General features: G+C 36.7%; 2 protein-coding genes across 2 annotated transcripts in view; one reads left to right on the forward strand and one right to left on the reverse strand.

The window, feature by feature from the left end:
- The window catches only part of LOC112143613 (doublecortin domain-containing protein 2), a 28,049-nt gene extending 14,547 nt beyond the window's left edge, over positions 1-13,502 (forward strand). The window contains exons 8-11 of the mRNA XM_024267707.2: positions 7,327-7,397; positions 7,679-7,793; positions 9,543-9,613; positions 10,721-13,502. Coding sequence (XP_024123475.1) covers positions 7,327-7,397; positions 7,679-7,793; positions 9,543-9,613; positions 10,721-11,422 — 959 coding nt within the window. The 3' untranslated portion in view covers positions 11,423-13,502. The remainder of the gene's footprint in view (positions 1-7,326; positions 7,398-7,678; positions 7,794-9,542; positions 9,614-10,720) is intronic.
- Positions 13,503-16,699: 3,197 nt separating this feature from the next.
- On the reverse strand, positions 16,700-26,717 carry nrsn1 (neurensin 1). The gene is made up of 6 exons (XM_024267708.2): positions 26,464-26,717; positions 22,100-22,207; positions 21,932-22,024; positions 21,682-21,800; positions 20,778-20,965; positions 16,700-20,658 (listed from the first exon to the last, which is right to left on the reverse strand). Exons 2-6 carry the CDS (start codon positions 22,196-22,198, stop codon positions 20,555-20,557), a joined length of 603 nt encoding a protein of 200 aa, XP_024123476.1. The 5' UTR covers positions 22,199-22,207; positions 26,464-26,717; the 3' UTR covers positions 16,700-20,554.
- Between the last annotated feature and the right edge of the window lie 357 nt (positions 26,718-27,074).

A 27,074-nucleotide genomic window follows, 5' to 3' on the forward strand; every position in this document is an offset into this window, starting at 1 on the left:
ACAGTCTGACCTTAAAGACCCACTCCGATGAAAATTGTGTTTTTGGTGTTTTAACATGTTCTTGTGGAATTTTATCTAATTAAGGACACATTTATTAAAAAAATAAGCTTAAAATTGTGATTCTGGGTATTTCTTTTTTCATGTTGTTGTGAATCAGGAGCAGATGTAAGAATGCTGTCCGAAAAATTTTGTAAGTGTGATGTACAAGCTACCAACTCTGCTCTATTCCGATGAATCCAGACAAACAGATTCATGTACGTCTTTGATTTTCCTCGTCTGAGCTGGCATCTGGCTCAATACTGCTCGATAGCTTCAATGTTTCTTGCCATTTTTGTGGCTCTGCTAATTCTAGGTTTTGGTTGTGATGGGCTGTAAACTAGCGGTAGAGCCTCTAAACCAGGGGTCTTATCTGACGGCCCGTGGGCCATTTGCGGCCCCCGCTTTAATATGAAAGGTTAATGTTGGTGCAGCCCATGATTTTTGTATGAATTGTACTTTTACAGTGCTGTGTGCAGAGCTGACCAACCAATCATGGTGGGGTATATGGCTCTTGTGGGTGTGACATTGACCGGTCTTGAAGCAGGGAAGCTTTTAGGACAGGAAACCTGACAACTGTCCTCCCGAGACCACATTAATATGTTTCTTCCTTCTTTTTTTTTTTAGAAAGTGACTATAAGCAATATCTTCTGCATGTCCACCTTTCTTTGATGATAGCTTTGTATTTTCTTTGTGATATTTCAGCAAGCATTATGGTTAAAACTTTGCATTTGCTATTGTCGTTGGATGTGGTCATCAGAAAAGTCTTTAGCAACAGTTGTTAGCGTCGTTAGCTCCTGTCGTTTCACAGGCAGATGCAGAAGATATTGCTAAGTAGTACATAAACATGAACAAATGTTCATTAAACTTCTTCAGTTTGTTCTTCTTTTGTTGTTTTGTATTTTTGTTATTATAGTTGAATCAGTTTGAGAGAGTAGGGTTAAATAAACTACTTCAGCTTCAGCCCCATCTCCCTTTCAAACAAGTTTAGCATTGTATCAAATAGAGACTCTTTTGAATAAATATAGTTATCAGTGAGTGTAGTGCTGGGCGATATGACGATAGAAATCGTGTGGGCGATAGAAAAGTCTTTATTGGGCCATTTCTCTTTTATCGTTCCTATTGTTTTGTGCAAAAATGTGTTTCATGAAAAGTAAGTAATGAGATGTAATGAGAATAACTGAAGATACTTCATAGTGGTATATCGTGATATATATTGTTATTGTAATATAAAATAATTTATATCATGATACACATTTTTTTCCATATCGCAAAGCACTTAGTGTATTAATTTCAACTTTTTTTTTCTAAATAAATAAACTAAGCTAAAAAAACTGCAGAAAAAGTCACAAGTCAGACACAAATTTCCAATTAAAGACTGTCACTCTTAGAAACTATGTCCTAGGAAATGACAGGCTTTTGGATTTTAGATGAAAATGGCATACTCGTAATTAAAATCCACCAGGAACACTTTGAAAATAGATGAAAAGATGACTGGAGTGGGACTTTAAATGTCTGGTTTTGGTCCTAGCGACGCGCAACACAAGTACCTCTACAAAACCATTCGGCCTAATTTGAACCGTTTAATTCTGGGACTCAGAGCTACGTTACATAACCGACATTTAAACTACAGTTTCCTATTTGTTCCATCTATATCTTATGATGAAATATACATAACCCCAGGAAATCTATATACATCTGAAGTTGAGGCCATTCAGGTTAAAACCTTGATATAATGAGGATGTTTGGATGGAGGGTTCCTGGAAGCAGGGAGAAAATAGAAAGAGAACCGGCTCCATGAATTATTTAAAAATTGAGCTGAAGCCGTGACCTTTATAAATATTACTCTTCCTGTCTGACTGCAACATTGTTAGGCGGCGCTTTCCTTTGATTTAATGTCAAAGCTATCTTAGCACAGGGCTGCACACTACAGCAGATATGAAGACTTTTCAACACTATTGAAAAGGTTCCCTAAAGAGAAAGTGCATGGTATTGATTTATTCCGAGGTGTCTCGGAAACAAGGATTAATGGAAAGAATATCCATCTCCAGTAAAATACTTTATTCAGTGAATCTTAGGAGTAGAAATGCTGTCTTTTCAGTGTATTGGCACAAAATAATGGATCTTTTGTGAGTTAGCTCTAGTCATCATTTAAATACCTTTACCATACTGTCGCATATACGTTGTGAGAACATGCCAACAAAGAGTCTGGTTGTCTGGCACTGACATTTTAAACTTAGGAGCTGTGTTTTTTTTTTGTTTTTTTTCCTGCGTTTCGCATCACCATAAACCCGACACCAACTGTGCCGTTCTCCCAGTAGCTCACCACAGTCATAAAACGCTTTAATAGGACTCTGGTCAGTGACTGGAGTGCACTTGCTGAGTAGCAGCATTTCATAATCACCATTCAGAGTTACTACCAACATTATTTTACACACCACCATAACTCAGGCATGCGCTGAGTGGATTAAATCGAGGGCGTGTAAATATGTAATATACTGTAGGGTTACATAAAGGAGTCTTGTGTGTGTGACAGATTCAGGTACGTAAAGTGACGTCACGTAATAAACAGAGAGTTTATTTCATTTGGAAGTGACGGCATGATTCTTTTTTTCTTTTCATTTTAAAGGGGCCATAACATACTTTTCTTACGTTTCTCTGAGTAAAATAAATCCATATATAGGATCATATATTACCTTTTGAACACTAAAAAACAAATAATTTCAGAAATATGAGTTATTTTTATGAACTATTTTCATACGCGGAAGTAAAACGACTCGATCTCTGAGGCTCTGCCTTTTGCTCCATGAGGGTGCTGCCCATTTCACTCAATTTTTTTTTATTGATGTACATACTCTTTAGCCCAGGTGTTTTTTTTTTCACCAGTAAATAGTCTGCTCCTCTTTACCACCAGGAAATAGTCTGCTCCCTTTCTCCTGCCATTGTCCCAATATCTTCATCTCTTTATTGTGAGGAATGAACAGTATAAAACACCTAAAAGCTCAAAAAGGGAATTTTCATTTTAGGGCCCATTTAAGAAACATAGATCGTTTTCATAGAAAATGTTCTTAAAAATACAGAGCTCTCATTTGCATTTTATTTAGATTAAAAACGTCTTTAACTGATTCCTAAAAAACATGACTGTAATTGGATCTCTATTAACTATGAAATTGTGCGAATTGGATTGCGAAAATAAATACAACAATTAAAAAAAAACTTGCATTTATCATAAAAAAATCACATTGCGCTTGGAAGAAATGATTTTTTTTTTTAATTGAATAAGTCACATGACCAACAACTGGACTCCACGCTCGCCACAAAATACCAGGTTCGGTTGTGTCGAGGCGTCCTTGGGCAAGACACTGAACCCCACACTGCTTCTGGTGGTTGACTGTTGGTGCCAGTGTTCGGACATCAGTGTGTAAATGTGTGCGGATAGGTTAAAAGAACTGTGACTGTGAAGCGCTCTGAGCCTTTAAGGAAGGTAACACAACACTATTCCAGTGTACGCTATCTACAAAAAAAAAAAAAAAGAAATAGTCTTCTGTTTGACAGCTACGGCAGCAGAGACTGCCACATTCAAAGCATTCACCAAAGCTTTCCAGTAAGCCCTAAAGGCAGATGTCTGCCTGTCAGAGGTTATAAAGGCTCCAAGTCTCATGATGGATATCAGAAACAGGAAAGGATGTAATAACAAATGTGTATCTAATTAGGCTGTGGTGATTGATTAGCTTTATTTTGCTCTGTATCTCTTTTCTTTCCAGGAAGATACCAGCTAAACAGATCACAGGAGTTGAAGAGCAGCTGGGTGCATCTTTCTCCATTATCTTTTCTTTCTCACATTTATTCATGGATTTCATAAAATCAGATAAACATCTCATCTAAAGCCAAAGCGTTCCTCCCTCTCTGAATGAATTTTTCATAGATGTCACAGACGTCTTTTGTGATCATTAACATCGAGTCATTAGAAATGAAGCTGTAGCTCATCTACAGAAAAATAAACAAACAAGCTGAGTTAGAGTTGAAAAAAATTGCTCCCTCAAACGAATTATTTCTGACCAAGACTTAGTGTTGAGTCTGTACAAGTTAGCATTTTGTAGCCACAAATTAGTATTTTATTAACATTAGCAAAATTGTATTTTGTGTGAATTTGTTGGTATTCTCTGCACACAAATCAGGATGTTGTGGCCACAAATTACTATCATATTAGCATTCCGTGTACACAGATGAGTATTATGTGTGCACGAGATAATCTATGGTAGTTACCAATTTGTTCATAGAGATTAGAATTTTGTACGCACAAATAGTATTTTGTGTAACAAATTTGTCTTTGCGCCAACAAATTAGTAGTTTGTGTGCAGAGAATAGCATTTTACGTGCTCAAATTAGCCTTTTTTAGCATATGTCACCACTTTGTGTAAAAGAAAATGTGTATTTTCTGGCACCCAATTAGCATTTTATTAGCATTCTATGTGCACAAACAGGTATTTTGTGCACACAAATCAGTATTTCGTAACAACAAATGATAATTGTATTAGCATATTATGTAGAAAATTAGTATTTTGTGCATTCGAATTAACATTTACCCTGCACAAATCATTATTTTGTGTGCACAAAATGTGTTGTTTTTGCTAACAAATTTGTTGTTTGTGTGCAGAAATAAGAATTTTGATTGCTGTAATTAGCACTTTTTTTTTAGTACAAAAGACATTTTCTTCTTCCAATTTACTATGTTGTGCAAATTATCATTTTGTGCACAAAAATTAGCACTTTGTGCTTCAAATTAGCTCTTTGTGGGCTCAAATTGGCATTTCATGCACTCTCATCAGCATTTTTTGCACACAAAATTATTATTTGTATGCAAAAATCATAATTTTATGCATATAAATAAGTATTTTGTACACACAAATTAGCATTTTTTGCACACAAATTAGCATTTTGTGCACATAACTTAGCATTTTGGGCACACAAATGAGCATTTTGAGCACACAACTATTTTGTGCACACAAATTAGCACTTGTGTTCTTAAGATTAGCATTTTGTGTATTCAAATTAGCATTTTTTGCAAACAAATCAGTATTTTATGCTAATGCCCAGCTAATTTGTGATTAAATAAATTAATGATTAATTTGAGGGAAGATTTTTTTCCGTTTTTAAATTTTTGTGTTTTGTACTGAGGTCCTTATTGACGCGCAACAACTGAAAGGAAAAAAAAAAACCTGTGTTGTCAGTTACATCCCTGTTGACTCTGAGTTGAAAGTCGGATACTAGATGGCAGGTTGTGGACTGTTTTCAGGTTCAGAGCCCATTTGAGTTAAAATCATCAGAGCTGAGCTTTAATGCGACTGAATGCATTTTGAAAGGCGGGACGCAGCTTGTGTCACTTCAGAGGTGGAATGTGTTATCTCTGCCTCCTATCACTTCATCTTCAGACGGGTTTTATTACATTTCTTCAGACCAACTGTCATTTATAACTTTACCTTCCTTGGATGATGGCAGCAGGAGCCATTTGAATGAGTAATTACACCCACTTACAGCTGCATCCTTGTTTTAACTCATGCAGATGGATGAGGTGCAGCTCTAACCCTGTAATGCGAGCTGGGTCTGTTTCCATGCCTAAAACGGGAATATATGCATGTGTTGGCTTGATTAGACTTTTTTTTTTTTCAGAAGTCACACACTGGCTCACTTGCACACTCAACATAAAACGTTCCGATCATTTGCAATGCCAGAACCCCAATACAACTGATTAAATCAAGCTAAAGAAGCGGATATTCTAAATGCTGTATTTAATTTGATTTTGCATTTTTATGAGCCTCTGCCTCCCCCTCAAATCACGTTAAGATGTTTAGAGTCATAGCAGCTCATCCGCTGCTCACTCCCAGTCGTTCGGCCCTCGCTCCTAATGAATGCGAGCGATTTCCATAAAATATTCTTAAAAAGGTCCGTTATGATTGCCATAACGTTTCATCTCCCACAATGGCTAAACTTTAATCAGTTTTGCATTTGAAATGCATTAAACGTCTCTACCCCAGTCATTTTTCTTTCTTAACTGGTGTGTGTGGAAACTAATATTAAAGACATTAATTACATTTTTTTCTCCCTTTAGTCTTTTCCTGCTTATGTCTAATTGGAAAGTTCAGTTTCATCCAGTGTGTCTAAACAAGTGTCTAATAGTGCTGTTTATTAGAGCATATAGTTGTATTCTTCCTATGCTGTGTCGGGTTAATTACTCCAAAGCCTTTCATGCAAATTCTCTGAAAAGCTCAATATTCATTTCCAACAAAACCACTGACTGCTTCGGTGGAGGTGAGTGTGCACTGAACTGCAGCAACATGTCCTCATTTAATTACCGGGGCTCAGCGTACCCTCACAGTTGTTTTGATATGACAGGTGGACGGTTCACTTCTCTAACAGATACTCTGGAAAGAACCAAAGGTCACCATATTTTTTTTTTCTGTGCACGTTTTTGGACTGCAGTTTTTCCCAAATTGTGTTAGTGCATTAGACAATAGCTATTAAAGAGGTTATGAGCTAATACCCGAGCCGCTAGAGTGATCTGAATGATTTGATAGTAGTGTTAAGGATGATAATCTTCCTGATGAAATGTGACAGTCGTGTCACAAAGTAACCTCATCTGAATCCCCATTGACCCTGTCGGTGGGAGCTCCATTGTCTGAATGAAGTTGTTTACTTGTCTTTGGGTTTTTCTCTTTTTGGCCACTAGGTGTCAGGCTTGTGCCATATGTGCACCCAGCAGGATAACCGGAGAAATAATAAATAAATATAAATAACAATATATATGAACTCTCTTAGTCAATAGCCAAATGAAAAAATATATATATATATATGAACCAGTTTGAATTTTTAGTTTCCTGTTATAAAACAACAGAACAGAAAAAAGTATGTATGTAGAGTCATGGTTGAGTTCAAAATGACATCATTTAGACAAGAAAAAAAATGAAATGTTGATTGCTGATTTGAAACATTTGTTTTCCTACATTAGGTAAATACTTTTAACAGAACCCTTACATGGTCTGCGTTTTAACTTTAAAACCAAATGAAAAACATTTTCGTTTATTTCTATGTAGTTTAACATATATCAGTCAAAATTTACAAAAAAGTAAAATTCTTAAAAATATTGGTTGTTTACACTGATAATTACACTGACAGACACTGAAAGTTGTTTGATACTTAAATTAAAAGCCTATATTTTCCTTTTTTTTTTTACAATGTTTTTAAGAAAAGGGATTTTTCAGATATTTTCTGACATTGACTTTCTGTTTTCAGATGATTCCGAACCCAAGGTCAACGGTGGAAACTCAGATTACAAAATTCATCTGGACCAGGAAGCTGTGGAGGTATAAAAATGCAGCACTGAACAGAACACGCTGTTGCCAGGACAACACTCATCATTTTAAGGAGATAAAAAGAGGGTGTATACTCCCTTTTGAAAATGAAAAAAATAAATAATATAAATCTCATTCAAGCTTTTGGGATTTTGCCAATTTGAACAAATTTTATAAAATTATACATTTCCATGATCATGTTTTAATTTATAAAACGCTATAATGAGGGCCAAATTTCTGTAAGCAATTTTAATAGTGTTTGATTCAAACTAAAAATGGTGACTTGGTTGCAGGAACTTGACGGTGATGTTAAAGACACAGAAGCAAACGGTGAAAAAGAAGAAACACAGAACACAGAAGAGGCCCCACTGACCAATGGAGACGACAAGGAAGATCTGGAGGAAAAAGGTAACAAAAATAAAATAAACTAAATAATAAACGTGAACAAAATAAACAGCTGGAATTAAGAAAGTCAAGAAGAAGAATGTAGAAGCCACTGAGACTATAGAGCAAAGGAGGAGTGTGGAGCAGAGATCTAGCAGTGATAGAAGCCAGGTCTGTGATGATGATGATGATGATGGAAAACACACTTTACCAGACTGAGGAGGAGCAGGAAAAAAAACACAGAGATGAAGATCAGCCAGAGAACAGCAGTGGCGACAGAGAAGACATCAGTAATGAGCGTGTTAGTGAAGGAGGTCTGGCCAGTTACACAAAACAGCAGCGATCCAGAAGGCACTGTGGTGGAAGATGCAGCTTGTTACTAAAAGGAAATGGATTCTATTGACATTAAGAATCAGAAATAAATAGTGTAAATAAAGCTTACACGACCAGGAAAGTAATATTTCACTTATATGTGGGTCTTAGGGTATCTATCCATCTATCTGTTTTTGAAACCTGCAGAATCCCTTTAACATCATGGGGTTGCTGGAGCCTATCCCAGCTAATACACACCCACTTACTCACACCTAAAGGAACAAATAATCAATTAACCTTTAAGGCATTTTGTTGTTGGAGTGTGAGAGGAAGCCCTAACAGATCATACACAAAAATACAAATAAATAATATTCAAACTGCACACAGAAAAGTTCAGGCTGGGGTTCAAACCTTCTTGCTGTGAGGCGAGAACCACTACACCACAGTGCACCCTGCGTTTAGTTTATATCAAATCTAATTTTTATGTTTAGATAAACAAAAACACTTTTGTCAAATAGCATAACTTGTAATTTTACAGTGTAAATTGACTCCAGTGTTTTTATTTATAATTTATTTATAATCAGGCAGCACTTGGGGACCGCTCTGTCTTTATAGATACTCCGGTCTTTAGAAGTTTAGTGGGTTGAAGAACAAACATTTAACATTTCTAAGGCTCCATCATGGCTTTTGCTTCAGTTTAGAGTCTGAACTTTGACTTAGTTCTTTCCAAAATCCTGAACGTACAATGTTTAGTTTGGATCACCTTTTCTTGTGAAAGGCACAGTTTTGATTTACAGAGAAACCCACACAAGAAAAAGCTGAAGCAGATATTAGACTGAGATCTGGAGATTTTCCAACAGACAGGAAGTAGTTACAGCACATGAACGCTTTCTGTTCTGGCTGCAAATGGGTTTCAGCCAGGGGCGGAGCTAGAACATTTAGATGTGGGGCAAAAGGGGGCGGGGAGGGGGGGCATATTGAGATCAGCTGAGTGGAAGGCCATTAGAAATGAAAGGATCAGAACTATGTATTTTGAGCATTTGTTTTTTATTTTTAACATTAAAACAGCAGTTTTGTTTGTTTTTCTAGCTAAATATTATTGTAAAGGTGAAGCAAAGGATTACAAAATGTGTAGAAATTCTTGAAAATAAAAATGCGGCTCTAATATAAAATTCAAAGAAGCTTGTTCCAATGTCCTAACCTTTGTCAATAATGATACTAAAATTGGCTCAAACATTTGGAGGGAAAAGCTTTTTGCTGGGGGCACAGCTGACCCCCTCCCTCGTGCCCCCTGTAGCTCCGCCCCTGGCTTCAGCATATTTTATGACTATAGTGCTCTCATGTCGTGCCGTTTCCTGTTACTTTGTATTAGTCTAAATCACATTTTCTCTTTTTTCTACATGTTTTAAAGAATAAAAAAATAGCTTTACCAGGTTGATAAACTGAAATTTCTGTTTCCAGATGATCCAGAAACTAAAGATGAGGACGAAAATTCAGATGAAAAACATCCACAAGATGAGACAATTGGAGAGGTATGAAAATGTATTTACTTTATGCATTTCTGACTGTTATCAGGACATTTATTAGTTTTGTGAAGTCAAATCAAGAGTGCTCAGATGTTGTAGACAAATTAGGGGTGTGTATATTTCCCTCTAACACAATTCGATAAGCATCTTGACACATGGTCCACGGATCGACACATACATAGAGGATTCAACTCACTTTTTGACAATGATACAGTCCGATTCTTTAACCAAAAACGCTAAAATCTAGATATTTCTTATTCAAATGGCATTTGAAGCTACAAATAAAAATATAGTGCATTTGAGAGAGAATTGTATTCAGGTATTGACTTGGAAGAAGCAAGCTTCTGATTGGACATCTTTTTGTTTGCATCACATGTACATACAAAGAAAAAGACTGTAGAAAAAAACAAAAAGGGAAGCTGCAGCTTGCCAGAAATTAATTATTTACTTATTGATTTATTTAATACCTTTTAACCAACATAATCTTGCTCACATTTGTGGTTTACAAACGATAGTGCAGTTGCTCAGTTGCTTTTCTGTATCCCTAACCGATATGTTACTCCCACTGCGTGATAGATTTTTTGATACTTATCTAATATCTTTACATCTTTGTGAAAAAATCAAAGATTTTGCCCGATTCTTTTTACTACTCACCATTTATTGTAGCACAGTGTTCACCATTTTGTAGAACCGTTGGAATCTACAATTCCAAACCCAGTGCATTTAAATTTCCCAGAAGTCTCTGCGAAATACCAGTGGGCATCGATGCTCACTTCATTAGCGAATGTAGACCTAGACCACAATGGATTGCATTTGAACAATTCTTTGTGAAAAAGACATGTTTCAATTCATCATCAAAACACAGTAGATTTATAAATAGTTTTCGTAAAATGTTTGAGAAATCTGTGACATTGTATTAACCGTTTAAAAAAAAAAAAAAAAAAGGAAGAGAGCCTGGTGTCTAAATGCTTTAAAAAGCACTCGATATTTTCGGACTATAATATTTTTGGACATAGCCTCAAACTTGAATTGAGTAAGTAGTTTAAGTTTTAAAAAAATATCTTTCTTTTTTTAACATAATCCAATACTTTCCTTTGAAATTTCCCTTCCCAGAACCGTGATGAGGAAGTTAAGACTGTAGAGGATCCTGAAAAAGCAGAAGAGAAGGATGGACGTACGTCTGAAAACACCACAGAGGAAGATAAATTAGCAAGCAATGAAGGAGACGGTGAAAGGCCAGAGGAAGGAGGCGAAAAAGTGGAAGAACAGATGAAAGAGGCTGACGAGCCGAGTGATCAAAGCGGAGGAGGAGGAGCAGCAGCTGCTGCCGAGGAACAAGAGGAGGAAGTTGATGCACAACAGAAAAGCGAGGTCACAGACGAAAGAGAGGAGGAGATAAATAGCAAAGAGCAGAGGTCCAGCAGTGCTAACAGCGATAAGACCCAGGGAAATAAAAACGATGGAAGCCACGGTCGCTCCGGGGTGGAGGAAGAGCAAGGAGGAAATCAAGATGAAGATAAGCAGGAGCCGGGCAGTGGTGACAGAGAGGAACGCAGTAATGACCACGTTAATGATGTAAACACAGGGGAGCAGAAAGAGATAAAAAACAGCAATGATCCGGAAAGGCCTCAGTCAGCCAACGAGAGTAAAAATGATGCGAGCAGCATCGTCAACGGTAACCAACAGGAAGCCAGCGAGGAGACGGGAGAGTCACAGGAGGGCGAAGGAAATGGAGAGGGGACTGCAAATGATGATGAGGTGGAACGTGAAGCACAGCTGGACAGAAAGAATTCAGCCGCAACGACGAGTCAGTGAAGAAGCACAGAGCAGAATTTAGTGCCGAAAAAGCAGCGAAGAGAAAAATTAAGAAAACAAAGTTACAGCAGGAGAAGGGCTGGGAATGGAACGCACAACAAATCAATAATTTAGGGTGAAGTTATGTCGTTTAGATATGTTTTCATTGAAGATTATTTAAGAAGCAAAGATTTTTGAGGTGACTGTATAAGAGAACTGGACTGAGTGAGTGTGATGTCACCCATAGAAAAAGCCTTACTTCCAGCTCCAACAAAATATATGCAATTTTTGGTATGGGCGTCACCATTTTAAAACCGGAAATCATCAGAAAGCTGTGATTTATTCGAGTCGGTCGAGTCAATATTTCAGTGGCAACTACTCTAGCCAATCAGGAGTGAGCTTGTTGGAAGGCCACACCCCTACTACTTGAACACAGACTTGGGAGAATCTATCAAATGTTTTGAACGTTCGACGTGAGACCACATGCTTTTATTGAGACAGTTTATAATGGGAATAACTTGGTATAAAGAAAAAAATAAGATTAGCAAGAAAAAAAGGTAGCAGAGCAAGAATGGTTATTCTGACAAAAAAAGACTTGTAGCTGTTTACTTCTCAGTAGAACTCTAATGTTACGTTCACACCGGGCTAAGACGCACTTTAAGGCAACCACTTTCAATGAAAAGCCAATGTAAACCAGAGTTCTAAGAAAATATCGGTTCAGTGAAATATCGCGATACTTTATTTATCAATTCCTGTACCGATTGAAAATACTGCCAAGGCAACACTTCATTAATTATTTACAATAAACATGTAGTTCAGTGTCTTTCCTTTGTTCCACCTAAATTTTTCCTAAATCACCATCACTTTTTAATTTTTTTTATTGTACGGCTTTGCCTGTCTTTTTTTGTGTGTGTGTACACATTTCCTATTTGGTTGTTGCGACTGCTATTTGTCTGGTCTATTGTTTAGATAAAAGCAACTTGTTTATAAGATACAGTTGCTGTGTGTAATGTTCTGATCACCAATTTTACTTTTGGGAAAAATGTCTTAGTGTTCAGATAATTCTTAAGTCATAATTTGAAAAATAGTGAAATATTCTCTGGTACTGTCTTGAGATGTATCAGGATACACATTGTATCGTCACATGTATCCCGATACGTGTCGTATTGCCGGACTCTTGCCAAAACACACCCCGAATGTAAGACTATGTAAATGCGCATTTTGGGCTTTGACGTTCAAAACTCTTGCGTTAACAGATCACTATGCCAGTGTTGAGGTCTGTTTTCAAGATCTATATAAAAAATCCATGGCTTTTGAACCACTTGAACTCAGATTTGGTAGTGACGTGTGGGTAGTTTTTTTTTTGTTTTGTTTTTTTCAAAACATTAAAGTACCAAATATTTGAATGTTGATCATAAAGGGAAAATAATTAACTACGGTTTGGAATTATGTGACACCAAGTCTTTCATATATCAGAATAGAAAAGCTATAAAAAGAAAAAGCCTGGAGAAAGATTCATGAAATTTACACCGCTTTGACATTTTACACCAAGCCTCTTGAAACTGCGAGTTCATGCACTAGTATCAGATAATAACAGTCCAGTGTGGAGATCTTACACTAAAAGCATATTCATGAATGTCTGTTGAGCGGCTTCTTGAGCGTGTCACATGCCCGATGTGTACGTAGCTTAAGGGATTTTGGCTTAGCTAGCGGGTACTTCTTGTTTGAAACATTGACTGTATAAGTACAATCTGGACATAGCAAGCGTCATAGGAAAGGCATTACCTTTGGCCCTGGCGAAATCAGGCTAGAGCCTTCACCGTCACTTCCTGATACGTCTACTGCCATATTGTAACCGAAAACCGCCCCTCGACAGAGATTTTAGTCCGAGTTGCTCTGAGACACATTTTTAGAGGAACTGCTGTCACCAATCATGACCTCCCACTGAAAGTGCCTTGGGGATATCTGTCAATCAAGCGTTTGAGGCGGGAGCAACACGCTTTTACTGAGGCATATGATTGGCCAGTTTATAACTTAAAGAGCTGGTGATAAAGAAAAAAATATATATAAAAAATAAGGATTAGAAAGAACGTACTAAGAAGGAAGCTTCAGAGGAAGAATGATTATTCTGACAAATAAAATGACTGAGAAACAACTGTCTATTTTTCAATAGAAGTCTATGGGACTTGGTCTTCTTGCAACCAGCAGACACTTGGAACACGAAAAGGGAGGGGTTGCTCAGTCCAGTTCCTACTTATACAGTCTATGATTTGAAAAACGGGGGTGGGGTCTCTGAGTCCAGTTCTTATATATAGTCAATGGTTGCTGTTAAATTATGTTTATGTCACATTTATCATGTTTTAAGAAAAGAGATTTTTAAAAAAATAAAAGCTGTGGCAATATATACTCTTAATTTTTAATCTACTACAGCTTCTTTTGTTTTGCTAAAATTAGATGTGGACGCTGTTGTAAAGATGCAGCTCTTACTTAAAAGAAAAAAAAGGCTTAACCTCTTGTATTGCGTTCAGGTTGACCCATTTTCACACTTGAAAACGGGTCAATTTTGACCCAAACACAACATAAGGGTTAAATCAAGAGCTTGTAATGTATATTTGAGTTTATGTTAACTAAATCCAATCCGTATTTCCCAAAGCAGCAAATACAGATGAGCTTAAAAAACAAAGTAAAAAGTGATACATTTCTGTTTAAAAGGGATTCCTTTGCAAATTAAGCTAATGTATTGAAAGGAAATACTACACATTTCATGTTGTTGTTATGTAGTCACAATGTGAAATGCTTGTTCATTTGTATCTGTGTGTGACTGGAAAATAAAACTTTACAAAACAACATTAAATATTAATTTTATTGAACCAGTGGCTGCTATAGTGGGTGTCATGTGTCATTTTTATTATTGAGCTTATTCAGAGGGAGCCACTTTAGATTGGTCTGGAGCACTGAGTGGTCTGGAATTCCCTCTCAGTTTCTTACTTCATCTTTGCTTTTCACTATTGCATGCATTTATAACAGTTAATATATTATATTTCTATTTTTATTAAAGGAAATAACACTTGGTTGAGTGCATACTCAGTTTCTACATTAGAGCAAAAACCTGCATCTTTCAGAAAAACTTTGGAAGGAAAATCTCATGAGAAAAATATCATTTTCAGCAGAAATTCGGATTTAACTAAGTGACAAAAAATATTTCTGTTAAGCTAAACCCAAAAACTGTTTTCATTTTGCCAAAATTAGGAAAAAATTCCTAATTTTGAGTGGTTTGTGCATTCACAGATGAAAAATTTTCCAAATGTGTCTGTGAGCACCTTTTGAGATAGAAGTTTCCTTAAAAAAAAGGATGAAAAAGAAACTGTCACAAAGAAGTGAATCATAGCTTTATGAAAGATAAAGCCAAAATTGACTAACATTCGACAGGATTTACAAATGGTGGCACTTCTGTTAACATATAAAACATATAAACACATTTAAAGTGCATTATGCACCTTTTAGGTGCTTGAAATGTGAATCTTTTATCCCGTCTTTGGTTAAGAGGAGAAACTATTTATTTTCACACTTCTTTGATTGAAGTGAAACAGACACCATGGACTCGTCTCAGGCTGTGTTCAACCTGTTGGAGAAAATCACAGTTTCTTCTTATTTACCTATTTTTATATATTTATATATTTTTTTCCTGTTTGACTTTAAGTGCATTTGTTTAAGGAAACTATAACTGCCTCCCACGAGCATGCTGTGGTAAAGCGAGTCCTGATTTAATTGGCTGTCTGTGATGCCCTCCATGCCCTCTGCTCACTGCAGCTCCTCCGTCTGGAATTTCTGCTCCACAGTCTGCCGGACTGTGACTCACCGCCCCGTGAAACAGGAAGAACATGAGTGAAAAAAGCAGGGGGAGGAAGATGGAGAAAGCAACCAGATAGATTCCTACAGAAAAAAAAAAACATGCAGGGTGATTGTGAGTCATGAGACCTGTCTGGCTGAGAGTTGATGTTGGTGCTATTTCTGGAGGCACAATCGATTCATGTTTTATCTCCTACTGACTGCTCTCTGTGTAAACGGATAAGAAATCTTAATCTAAAGGACTCTAAAAAAGACTATATAATTGTAATTACACAAAATCTGATCAATGTTTCTAGATAGTGTTGATGGTCAGTAGTTCACTATAAAAAATATGAAAGCATTTTTTTTTTCCTTATTTTATGTTGTCCTGACTCTTAATCTGTTTTTTTTGGCCCTTTATTCTGAAAATACTTTTATTTTGTTACATGTTGATACTTTCTTAATCCCCTTTTTGTAGTCTAAGTGTCTTAATTGTAATTTAAATTCTCCTATTGACAGTATTTTATGTGGAAAATCTACTGCTCTACAAAAGTAGTTTTACATTTAAGTAAAAAATTTGATTTTTGTTTTTTAAGAAAAACGTTTGCTTTTAGTTATTTTGCAGTCTATAACTATATAATATATAGTTATTTATATATGATTAAATTGTTACTGATGCTTTAACTTCTCCAAATCTAAGCTAATTTTTGAGCCAACCCTCCAAACACATAATTCTGTAGAATTAAGCAGAATTAACTATGGTAACACAAAATGTGATGTCCATGTGGATGCCAGGTCTTACGTTTTTAAGAAGAAATGTAAATCCTAAACAATTCTTTTTTTCCCCACACATATATAAAGGTCTCTGGCAGGATTCAATCAAGAACTTCTGCTTCTTAATATCTTTCAATAGGTGAACATTATACTGAACTCTTGAGTTTAGCAAATGACAGCATGAAAGCAGTGAAGCAAGTTTTGCCCCTTTAAGCAGCTGCAGAGTAAACTGATTGCATATATGATCTTTAATCTTTAGGCTGATTGAAACTGGGTCTTTTTTTATGCCTTTTTTGGTTAGGAACATCCATTCACAATTCTCTAAACCTGTTACATCCCTGGTGCTGACACTGGGTTGCTGGAGCCTATCCCAGTTGACGTCGGGCAAAGGCAGGGTGCGCCATAAATAGGTTGCCAGCCTTTCACGTTGGTCAAGAATAATAAAACATTAAATTTCCTGATCATTTTTCCATCCATCCATCTTGGTCTCTGGGTTGCTGGAACCAACCCAGCTACTGTTGGGCTAATGTGGGCCACACAAACACACTCACACATGCACTCCTGACAATTTAGTCACCAATTAACATATGAAGCATATATTTATATATTTTTTTTGACTGTAGTATGACACCAGAGTTCTCCAATCTAATCGAACACACATCTTAATTTAAAAAAATGAAATAAAAAAAAGCAAAATACAAACAAGCTGTACATTTATTTGAGCCGCAGATAGATCATTTTATTGTGTTCTTCAAAAAATAGATTGTGTAAACACATTCATGGATATATACTGTTTTTTTTTTTTCAATCCAATGTCCTACAGTATCAGTATGCTATAATATTTATTCATTTTTACTGACTGAGATAATCCACAGTTACATCGGGAGTGACATACATTTAGACTTGCTGAATAGGACTGAAAAAAGCCTGAAAAATATTGGTGACTCATCATAAACAGCGTAACATTTCAGCAAACACATTCACTTCCAAAAACTGGAGGGGTCACCCTTTACAATTTAGATAACAGTATGGCTTCAATTTGCAGCTCAAAGGTTGAGTAAGCTCAATGAAAACATTTGTTAAGTTGTTTTTTTTTTTTGTTTTTTGTTTTTTTTATCAGAGTTCAACCACAGTTTTGAATTATATTCTGGATCCAATGAAAAGATAATTTATTTCCAAATTGAAAGCAAAAGAACAGCAGAACAGAGGTCACAGGGCTAAATTGAAAAGGTCAGCTTACATGTGAGATCGGCAAAACAGCTCACTGTTTCATACCGCAGATATTCTACATCACTGAGGCAATGCTTTGGAAAAAAACACACACACAAATAAAAAAAAAAAACTGGAACTTTTCCAAAAACGATGACCTGCAGAGTAACATTGTTCTAAACAGGTACAGTGCATCATGTCACATCTTCACCACAAGAGTTGAGTTCTGGCACTTTGAATTGAAGAAAAATGGGAAAAACAACAATAGAAACAAACATGAGTCAACATGACAGCATCAAAGTTAAGAAACGGTTAAGAAAAAACAAATAAAAAGACTTTTATTGTGCTTGTAGTTGCAACTATCCTAGGTGGAAAAGACATTTCCTGTTGTATTTTCCTCACTATAAGGCGCACTGAAAAGCCTTATTTGAAAAAAAAAAAAAATGACACGATGAACGTCTTATATATGGATTAGTTCTGGTTACTTATTGATTTTGAAGCAATTTTGAGAGGTACACAGCGCTCTGTCTAAGGTTGGATGTTACTGGAAATATGCTAACGAGGCTAATGTGAAGCAGTGTTGAACTATGTTTTTTTGTTTGTTTTACATCACAGTTATCCTTATATTAGCTGTACCAGTCTGTATTTTTTGTGTTACTAACAGGGTTGGGAGTTAGCGTAGTCACATTAATGTTTGTTTAAGCTAATTAAGTTAGTTATTATGAGTTGCAAACAAGGTTAGGCATTAGGGTAAATAAGCTAACGTGGCTAACAAGTAGCTGTGTCAGACAGGTTTTATTACATGTTATTAACATGGCTGGGAGTTAGCACAGTCACAGTAATGTTTGCTTTAGTGGTATCAGTCTCTATTGTTTTGTATCACTAACTAAGTTGAGAGTTAGCATAGTCACATTAGCCTAATGTTTTTTTCAGCGTTATCCGCGTGTATTTTTTGTGTTACTAGCAAGGTTGGGAGTTAGCGTAGTCATATTAATGTTTGCTTTAGCGGTATCAGTCTGTATTTTCTGTGGTCCAAACAAACTTTGGTGTTTTTGCGAAAATGTTAACGCAGCTAATGTGTAGCAGTGTGGACTGTTTTTTGTTTTACTTGTCACTAACAAGGTTGAGCGTTAGCGTAGCCACAGGAATGTTTGTTTTAGTGGTATGCCTGTTTTTTCCATATTGCAAATAAAGTTGGGAGTTACAGGTATTGTGAGTTTGCTAACGTAGCTAGCAGTTCTAACTTGGCTAACTTGTAGCGTGTTACATTAACTACTGCAATTGTAAAAGTCTGACTGATGGACTCATCATTTAAGACTCTTTTGTCACACTTAATGTACCTTATAGTTTTGTGCACCTTAAATGACAAGTTGGAAAATAGACTACTCTTTGACAGTGCTCTTTATTTTCTGATGCACCCTTTAGTGCATAAAATACCGTACAGGAAGTCAATCTAACCTTTTCAACCTAAAACCTGGCTTCTGGCTACAGCAGGCGAGACAAAAAATTTGTTTTATAAAACGGTTGACTATTTTCTCTGCTTTCTAAATCGCAGATTAGCTGAGGTCTGCTGGAGTTTGGAGCATTAGAGCAGGAGGGAGATTGTTAAGCATCTCTGAATCACGACAGCATCAACGCTGTCAAACACGACTGAGCTGAGTCGATTCCTGTTATGCAACTTGTCCGTCTCGCTACTTGTCTCTCTCTCGCGCATTATTGTTCCATCTTGATGTCTACAAGTGACAGAGTCGTGACTGGAAGAGAAATTTGGGTGTTCAGCATCATAAATAATTGGTTGCTTCCGTGAGCATGTGTCTATGTCCTCACAAGAAACAAAAAGAACATTCCGGTCAAGAAAATGTGTCAAAAGCCGGTTATATTTTTAGGTTGAGCGGATTCTAAATGCATGTCTGTCCTGTGGGGAAAAGAGCGACCAGCCTGTTCCTCTGTAGCTTCTTTCACTCCGTCTTGTCTCATCTATTGATCCCGTCTGAAGGTTTACTGAAGGAAACAAGGTCAGAGGCCTAATGAGACAGAGGAAAATGTCAGCATGAAATCTGTGCTGAAGTTTTCTCCCCGTCTGTCTTCATGTCTAATCTGACCTGACACTGTCAACCTACCGCCAGCCATCTGTTAAGACTCCTGTGATGTGGACTGAAAAAGGGCTTTCAAAAACACAACCCTGTGATTCAGAGCGTTCACTCTGTGGAAAGAGTGTTCAGGTGAACGTGTGATTGTAAAGACATAGTCTTATATCCCACTGTTCTTTCATTGGCTTTGACTGTGACAATGTTTAATGTATACACTGTAAAAACAGACCCCTTAAAAATAAGTCAAAAAATCAGCAGATTTACTTTTAACTCTTTTAAAAATTAGGTTTTTAGTTTGTTCTTGTGGCATTTTTCTAAATACATAAAGAAAATTAATTTTAAAAATTGTGTTTCTTCATATAAATCATTGTGAATCAGGAGCAGTTTAAAAAAATCAGCTGGAAAAAGCTTCTAAGTGTGATGTACACATTACTACGGCAAGCCACAAGCTCCATTCTGATGCGTCCAGTTGTAGACGACTAGCTCTGTGTACATCTTCATTTTCTTCGCCTGACCTGGATGGGTCCAATACTGCTCGCCATTTTTGTTGCACTGGTAAATAGTTATGATAGTCTATTAGTCAGCGGGACAGCACGTAAAAAAAATTGGACGATAGGAAGGGTGCGGGCTTACTCCGCACGATCAGCCCCGCCCACAACTCAGAGGGAAATTTCTCATGAACTACTGCCGCACTGCAGAAACTATGTCCTAAAAAAGTCAGGTTTCTTGATTTTGTTTAAAATGGTATAATCATAATTAAAAGACCATTGGGAACTATTTCAAAATAAATCAAAATATGACCAGAGTGTGACTTTAAATAACAAAAATAAAACAATAATTCAGTTTTTACAGTGTATAGAGCTACTTTTAATTATCTTTCAAATTTAAATCATATTTAAAAGAGACATATTTTACTTTTCTTTCCAGCAAATAACTTTATTCCCCCAAACAAACAAACAAACAAAAAATCAAATAATAAAAAGATGTTTTGACAGTTGCACCTTTTTTTTTATTTTTGCACATCTGTGTTGTGAGATTTCGCTTTGATCAAATGACAGTAAAGCTTTATTCCGCTTACTAACTCCTTGACATTAACGTCAATAAAGATAATGAACCAAAAGTACCAGTGATGTAAGATGACCTTTTCCCGGACAGGAAGTGCTCACAAACTGACACACTCACTCACTCACACGGTGTGAACACTGACAGATCCTCATCCAAACTTTCCTTCATGCTTTCATCTGGACACCAATCAGGTTTCTGACTTTGTGGTGACGGGTTGGATGTTCTGCACTTTGGACAGCGAGACGGGCACCTTTCCCTCCCCAGGAGCCGGTGCTCTCATTATCGGAGAACCTGCAACAAGAGCGGTTACTGCTAGGAGGGAACTCGCGCATCACAACACTGACAGCTCGGCAGTCGAAAGCTGTCATTCAAGGTGACACGGAGTTGCAAAGTTGTTGAGTTCTTCTTACCGACTGTGGCATGCAGATCTGCCAATCGCTCCTTAAACTTCTGCTGCAGGTACAGTTCTTCTTTGGAGTAGCTTCTGGCGAAGGCAGACAGCAGAAGACCGACAGCTACTGACGTGCCGCCCACAGAGAACAGCACAGCACCCGTCAGCTTACAGACATCCAGAGCATGGTTGAAACTGACAGCATGGCTGAACAAAAACAAGAGAGTTTGCAGGATTTGTTGTTATTTTTTTTATTTCCTTGTAATAATTGCTACTTCGTCACAGTTTCATCAAGTTTGGCATGATAGTAATGCTAATACATGCAGAATTGTATGGACTCACTCCAATGAAAATATTTTTTTTGTGTTTCTAATGTGCTCTTGTGACTTTTTTGTTCCCAAGAACTCTGCTCTGAGAAACCAATGGATGGAATATATTGATCACAGCAACGTCAATAAACACTGGAGAATTAGCTAAAAGAGTCTTTGGTGAACTGGAAGGAGAAAGAATCAGGATTTTGGAGGAAGTTCGGTCCATGAAGATCTTCATTTTCTCATCCCAGCTGACATCCGGATCAAAACAAAACGGCTGGATATCACCAATATTGCTTGATAATTTTATGAAGCAGCGGTGAAGAGATACAGAGCTATCATAATCAGGTGGGGTTGCTCAGCTCCAGAAGCCACGCCCCCTCAGAGGAGATTTTGAAAACAGAGTCTTCAGATCAACATGAAAAATAGCTTTTTAAGATGTTTAAGTTTGGGGATTTTGGTTAAAAACTTCATAATTATAATTAAAACACTACTGGGAATGTTTTTTTAAACAAAAAAAATTATCATAGGGGACTTTAATCTCATGATTTTGTCCTTCTAAAAAAAAAAATCTATTTTTTTAAGTCATAAGACCCATTATTATTTTATTACCTGTCAATGAAGAGAAGGTCATGTTCACCGAATGCTTCAATCCTCGTCGGAGTCACGTAACCCACCAACAGCACAATGAGTCCTGCAAACAATATCAGGGTCCCAAACGCGAGACAGACCTGCACAGGGGGAAAAACATCAGTCAACAAAACCGAAATAAAGATCATTACTGGAATCTAAAATCCAGTTTAAAGTAAATTAAATGTCATGTTGTTTCATTAGTTTGATAAAGTCTAAAGATTCTTCTAACCTTCCAGAGTAAAGAGCTCCACCTGCTCGGTGATCTCTGAATCTGAAAATCTTCATCACGTTCCCAGATAGAACCTGTGCACTCCTCATAAAACTACAATCACACCAAAAGAAAAACTCATAAAAACGCAGCAATAGTAAATGTGTTTACGACTGATTGCAGTCTCACCTGGTGGAGGTAGGAGCGAACTCCGTACTGCTGGTAGTTCCCACCGCCTCGAGCTTGCTCTCCATATTCCGACCCGCAGATGTCTGAGCATGTAGTCATCCTTCACACCTGTCAGCCCAACAGCACACACACACATAAACACACACATGTAAACACACACATATAAACACAGGCATGTGCGTTTCCATGTCCACCCACGCCGTCTGTGGACAGACTCCTTCTGGCTGGCAGCCATGCATAAACACAGACACACAAATGCATGTTTACTGCCGTCCCCGATTCATGCACACAAACATGGATTGTCCTCCGCACCCACCGCCGAGTTATGTAACGTCGTGCCAAAAGCACGGGCTCCTCAATGCAGTGAGACTAATGTTCTGTTATGAAACTAGCATTCACACTGTCATCTATCCGTTCATTGTTGTTGGGCTTCGTGCTTATAGTGCTGGAATGAACACATTTATGTTTTTCAAAGTGATGTTTGCATTGCTGTGCCCATTACAGTCAGTAACGTGTCCTATAGATGGAAAAGGAGATTTTTATGACTTAATTTATCACAAATGCTACTAAGTATTCATGTTAGGCCTACAAAAAATAGATTTCAAACATAAAGAGAGATGTTTTTATTTACTTTACTGGTTGACACTGACTTCTCACAGCCTGTAGTTGATGCCTTTAGCCCAACCTGTGACTTCTTTGTTTGGAAATTGTGAAGTTATCTTCCATTTCTGTAGTTTCCTCCTCCAATATAAAAATATGGACGTCAGATTCATCAGTGAGCCTTAAAGAGAAGCTCTTAAGTGAAATCAAGAATCTTTTTGGCTCTAAACAGTGACTATAATAGGCCTTGTAAGCCTAAATAGAATAAAACAGGAACCGGAAGGATGAACTAACCCTTTCATGCAGACTGTTTCCCTTCAACACTTGTTGCTGCTATTATGGTTTAACAAGCTCTGTGGTGAATTAACATTTAAAAGATTCAGCCACTTTGATCCTTTTTTGCTTATAACCGGTGAATATTTATAGAAGTTTCCCTTTGGAGTTCAAAAGTTTTCACCGCATCATTCACTAAATGAAACGTTGCATTCGATGGGTCTTTGATATTTGCTTTGGATGATGATGCGCCGATTTAGCGCAACATCAGAGGGTTAAAAGAGGGTAAAGGGAGAGCGGCGAAATGAGCCGACCTTTAACCTCTAAACAGAATGAGTCATTTGAAACCTGCTGCTAATTAATATTCTTATTTTGTCCTGCTGTGCCTCTAAATAAACAAATATTTTTAGTTGCAGGAGTTTATTAAATTAGCTAATAACCACAATAATTAATAAATATTAGCAAGTTCCAATGTAATATGTGCTCAGTTTCAAAAATAGAAAGTTTAACTGGGTTAAATTTGACAAAAAAGTAATAAAACAACTCCCATTTGTACAAAAACATTTAAATACTACACATAGAAAGATTTTAATTGTAATTTTTTACAGTTAATTTATGCCTAGTTTTATTTTTTTCACAATTTGTTGAAATTTTTTTTAGAAAATATAATTATCTGTGCTTTGAAGCTCACTTTTGATAAAAAAAAACACAAAAAGTAACAATAAATGTTAGAAAATTCACCAATTGTTTCCCAAATAAAAACAATTGAAACAATAAAAATGGTCATTTTCCAGTGAATTATGTGATAAAAGTATGTATGTTTTTATTTTAAACAAAACTATCAGTTGTCTAATATATTGAGGAAATTATATCAACTTTTCTTCAACCACTTTCCACCAAAACTAGCCCCCAGTTTATTGAGTTATGTAAGATTATTAAAGTAAACAGGTGAAGTGCATTTACTGAGACAGGTGTACTGCAGTAATGAAATCTGAGCGAGCCCAATGGGGACACTTATCTAACTTAGCTTGTCCTTGTTATGAAAAATCCCTACAGATGTTTGGTTATTGATAGTGATGCTTAGAACCTGCTTACCAAGAAATCTCATTTCTAAAAACAGAACAAACAGGGCAGATTATTGCTGTGACGGGGCTATTCTGGTGTTTCTTTTTCTGGCTATGCACGTGTAGCAGGCATGTCTGAAGTCTGGACTTTGGACCAAATACATTCATATTTCAATCATGAAAATAAATATTTGGCCCTCCTAGAACTTTCTAAAACTGTGTGTACATAGTTTTAAATATGATTTGCTATATTCTATTATTATCCTTTGTAAACTTGTGATAACACTGTTGCTGGACACAGTTTTTAGCTCATTTTTAAAAATATCTAGGAAAGTTGACAATAAGAAGTGGAAATTGGATTATAATATTTTTTGGGATGAAATAAAAAATAATTTTCCATGTGGTTCATTTTTCTGAACAAAATACCATTTAATTTACGATTCCCAAGTTTACAGTAAAGCATTTAAGTGAATAATAAGCAACATTTCTTATAAACTGACGTTTAATATTAAAACAAAAAAAATCCCCCATCATTTTATGTTATTTTAAGGTTTCAAAGAATGCAAGCCAATTGGTGCAAAGAAATCAGACCTTCTTTGCAAAGGTTTGGACATCCTGATCAATAGTATGTATAGAGTTCATAATAAGAGATTTTAAGAGCTGTATTTACACTACAGTGATTCTCCTGCTCCTTTCAGTGTGTTTTTCAACACATAAAAACTCAATTGCACTTAAAGCAGTTTCAGCAATCTTGGTATCAAAATTTTAAGCTCGTACAGGACATTGCTGTTTGTATTTTTGTTTTTTTACAAACTTTTGGTTTTGATTTATTAAGCAAAATATGTCAAAGGAAATGAATGAGAAAGTCTTCAAATTTCAAAATTTTAAGTAGATTATCAACAAGCCTTTAAATATATCCACTGACCATGTTTTTATCTTTTATAGTAATTTAAAAAAAAGAGTTTATCTAATATTTTATGAGCATGCTAACGTTTTTGTCTAATTTGTTATCTACTAGGGTTTTTTTAGGCTAACTTGGAGTTTAACTTTTATATTTTAGCAAAAGGCTAACGTTTTTGGCTAACTTAGTTTACTGAGGAATATCAAGCTATTTTGGAGTCTAAAGCTCTACTAAGGTTTATTATTCTACTTTTGAGCTTAGCTAATATTTTAGCAACATGCTAACATCTTTGGCTACTGAGGTTTTTAGACTAATTTAGAGTTTAGCTTCTGATATAGCAACAGGTTAACATTTTTGAGTTTACTGAGGAATTTTAGGCTATTTGGAGTTATAGCTTCTATTTCAGCAACGAGCTAGTTTTTTTTTGGGGGGGGGGGGGCTAATTTGGGATTAACTAAGGTTTTCTGGGATAATTTGGAGTTCAGCTCATATTTATCCAACAACCTAAATATTTTTTGAAAATTTGGTATTTATTAGGCATTTTAAAGCAATTTTACTGCAAATTTTTCCGAAATTTAGGTCAAATCTTTCATAGCTCTTTGACGAAATTTCTAGTCTTTTAGCAAATTAAATTAAAGTAAAATATATCACCATTTTCAGCCAAAAGCTTCAGCCTCTTCAGCATTTACTTTAGCAAAAAACATTCACACTAGCATTATCACAGGTAATGCAACTTTTCTGGTTTGATTTTGCCCTTCATCTTGAATTATTTGCACCTTGTTATGTTATGTTATCTTATGTTATCTTATCTTATCCTATCTTATCTTATTGCTTAAAAAGGTCAGTACGATCGGACTCTAAACACAATAGGTTGTGGTTAGTTGTTGAATATAAACCACAACTGTATCTTAGGACATTTAAAAGACAAAATGACATTAAATACGTTTGAAACATAGACTGTATATAAGAATAATGGTTTGAAACTGAGCTGTTTGCGGGCGTTCTGGACGGTCATCCTGCCTGTACTGTGTGTGCCTTCTAGCGCGGAGCTGTCCGTGGTGCTGAACGCCATTACCATCCAGCCCTGCTCGGAGCCACACGGACGTAATGCGTGACGCCAGTGTGAGGGCAGACCTCATCCGTCCGTCCATCCATCCGTGCGTCCAACCACATCGAGCACGAGCCGCAAACACACACACTTTAGACGCAAACTTTTGCGTGGAAGCAGAAGCGAACATAAGGAGCGATCTCTGATTTGGTGGCCAAACATTTCACTCAAAATCATTTTGATCATAACATCAGTACTAAACAAGCAATAAATATGTTGCAAAATATCAATCTGAAGCATCATTTTAGGTTCAGAAGTCACGTCAGATCGGGGATTATTTTATATGCGCGTGACACGACCGATGTGATCTCCGTTTTTTCTCTCTCCTCCAGCTGCTCACGGAAGCGTCATTCCCTCCATTCCTTCTGAAAGGCGGGAAAAAAACAATACAAACTAAATGATGTAAATCTGCGCTTACCTGTCATTAGCAGCTCAGACAGTGATCACTCGCTGCTGTTTCCTCAACCGGGTCCCATCACTCTACAGTCACCTCTCGATCCCTCCCTTGTTTCCATCGATGATTCAGAGAATCTCGGCGTCCACTGCGCATGCGCGCCATCCCTGACAACATATGATTAATCCACAAGTATAAATAACCAGGCGGGAGGGTAGGCAGACTGGGATGACTTTCATGAATGAACAGACCAGGGATGGATAGATGGATGGATAGATGGATGGATAGATGAATTCTGAATGAATCATATGGTTTGAATGTCTAAGCACACATTTTAGGATTCCAGACACATTGGAGGGCTGTCTATTTTTGGCTCTGTGAATGACGTACACTATTAGTCATCATCTCTGGGCTCCTCTTGGAGGAAGTGTGACCTAGAAGAGTCAATAAAAGGCTTTACCACTCAAATGTCAAGTTCCTGTAGATACTGGAAAGAGGGTTGGTTGGTTATTTTTCCCTTTTTTATTCTGTTCATCTCAACTGTAAAATATACTTATAGTGTAATTTAAATGTAAGAAAAGAACACCAAAAAGGTGAGGTTCTTATGCTTCTCAGTGTTGTTTAAATGTCTGAAA

Source organism: Oryzias melastigma, linkage group LG16 (genome assembly GCF_002922805.2).
Source record: "Oryzias melastigma strain HK-1 linkage group LG16, ASM292280v2, whole genome shotgun sequence".
Lineage (NCBI taxonomy): Eukaryota > Metazoa > Chordata > Actinopteri > Beloniformes > Adrianichthyidae > Oryzias > Oryzias melastigma.

What these genes read in the sequence shown, in the direction of transcription:
- nrsn1 (XM_024267708.2), bottom strand. Translation starts at nt 22,198, where the DNA reads ATGACTACATGCTCAGACATCTGCGGGTCGGAATATGGAGAGCAAGCT. An exon ending in TTCGCTCCTACCTCCACCAG is followed by an intron (nt 22,025 to 22,099) that starts GTGAGACTGCAA and finishes GTGTGATTGTAG; the next exon opens with TTTTATGAGGAGTGCACAGG. An exon ending in AGATCTGCATGCCACAGTCG is followed by an intron (nt 20,659 to 20,777) that starts GTAAGAAGAACT and finishes CTCTTGTTGCAG; the next exon opens with GTTCTCCGATAATGAGAGCA.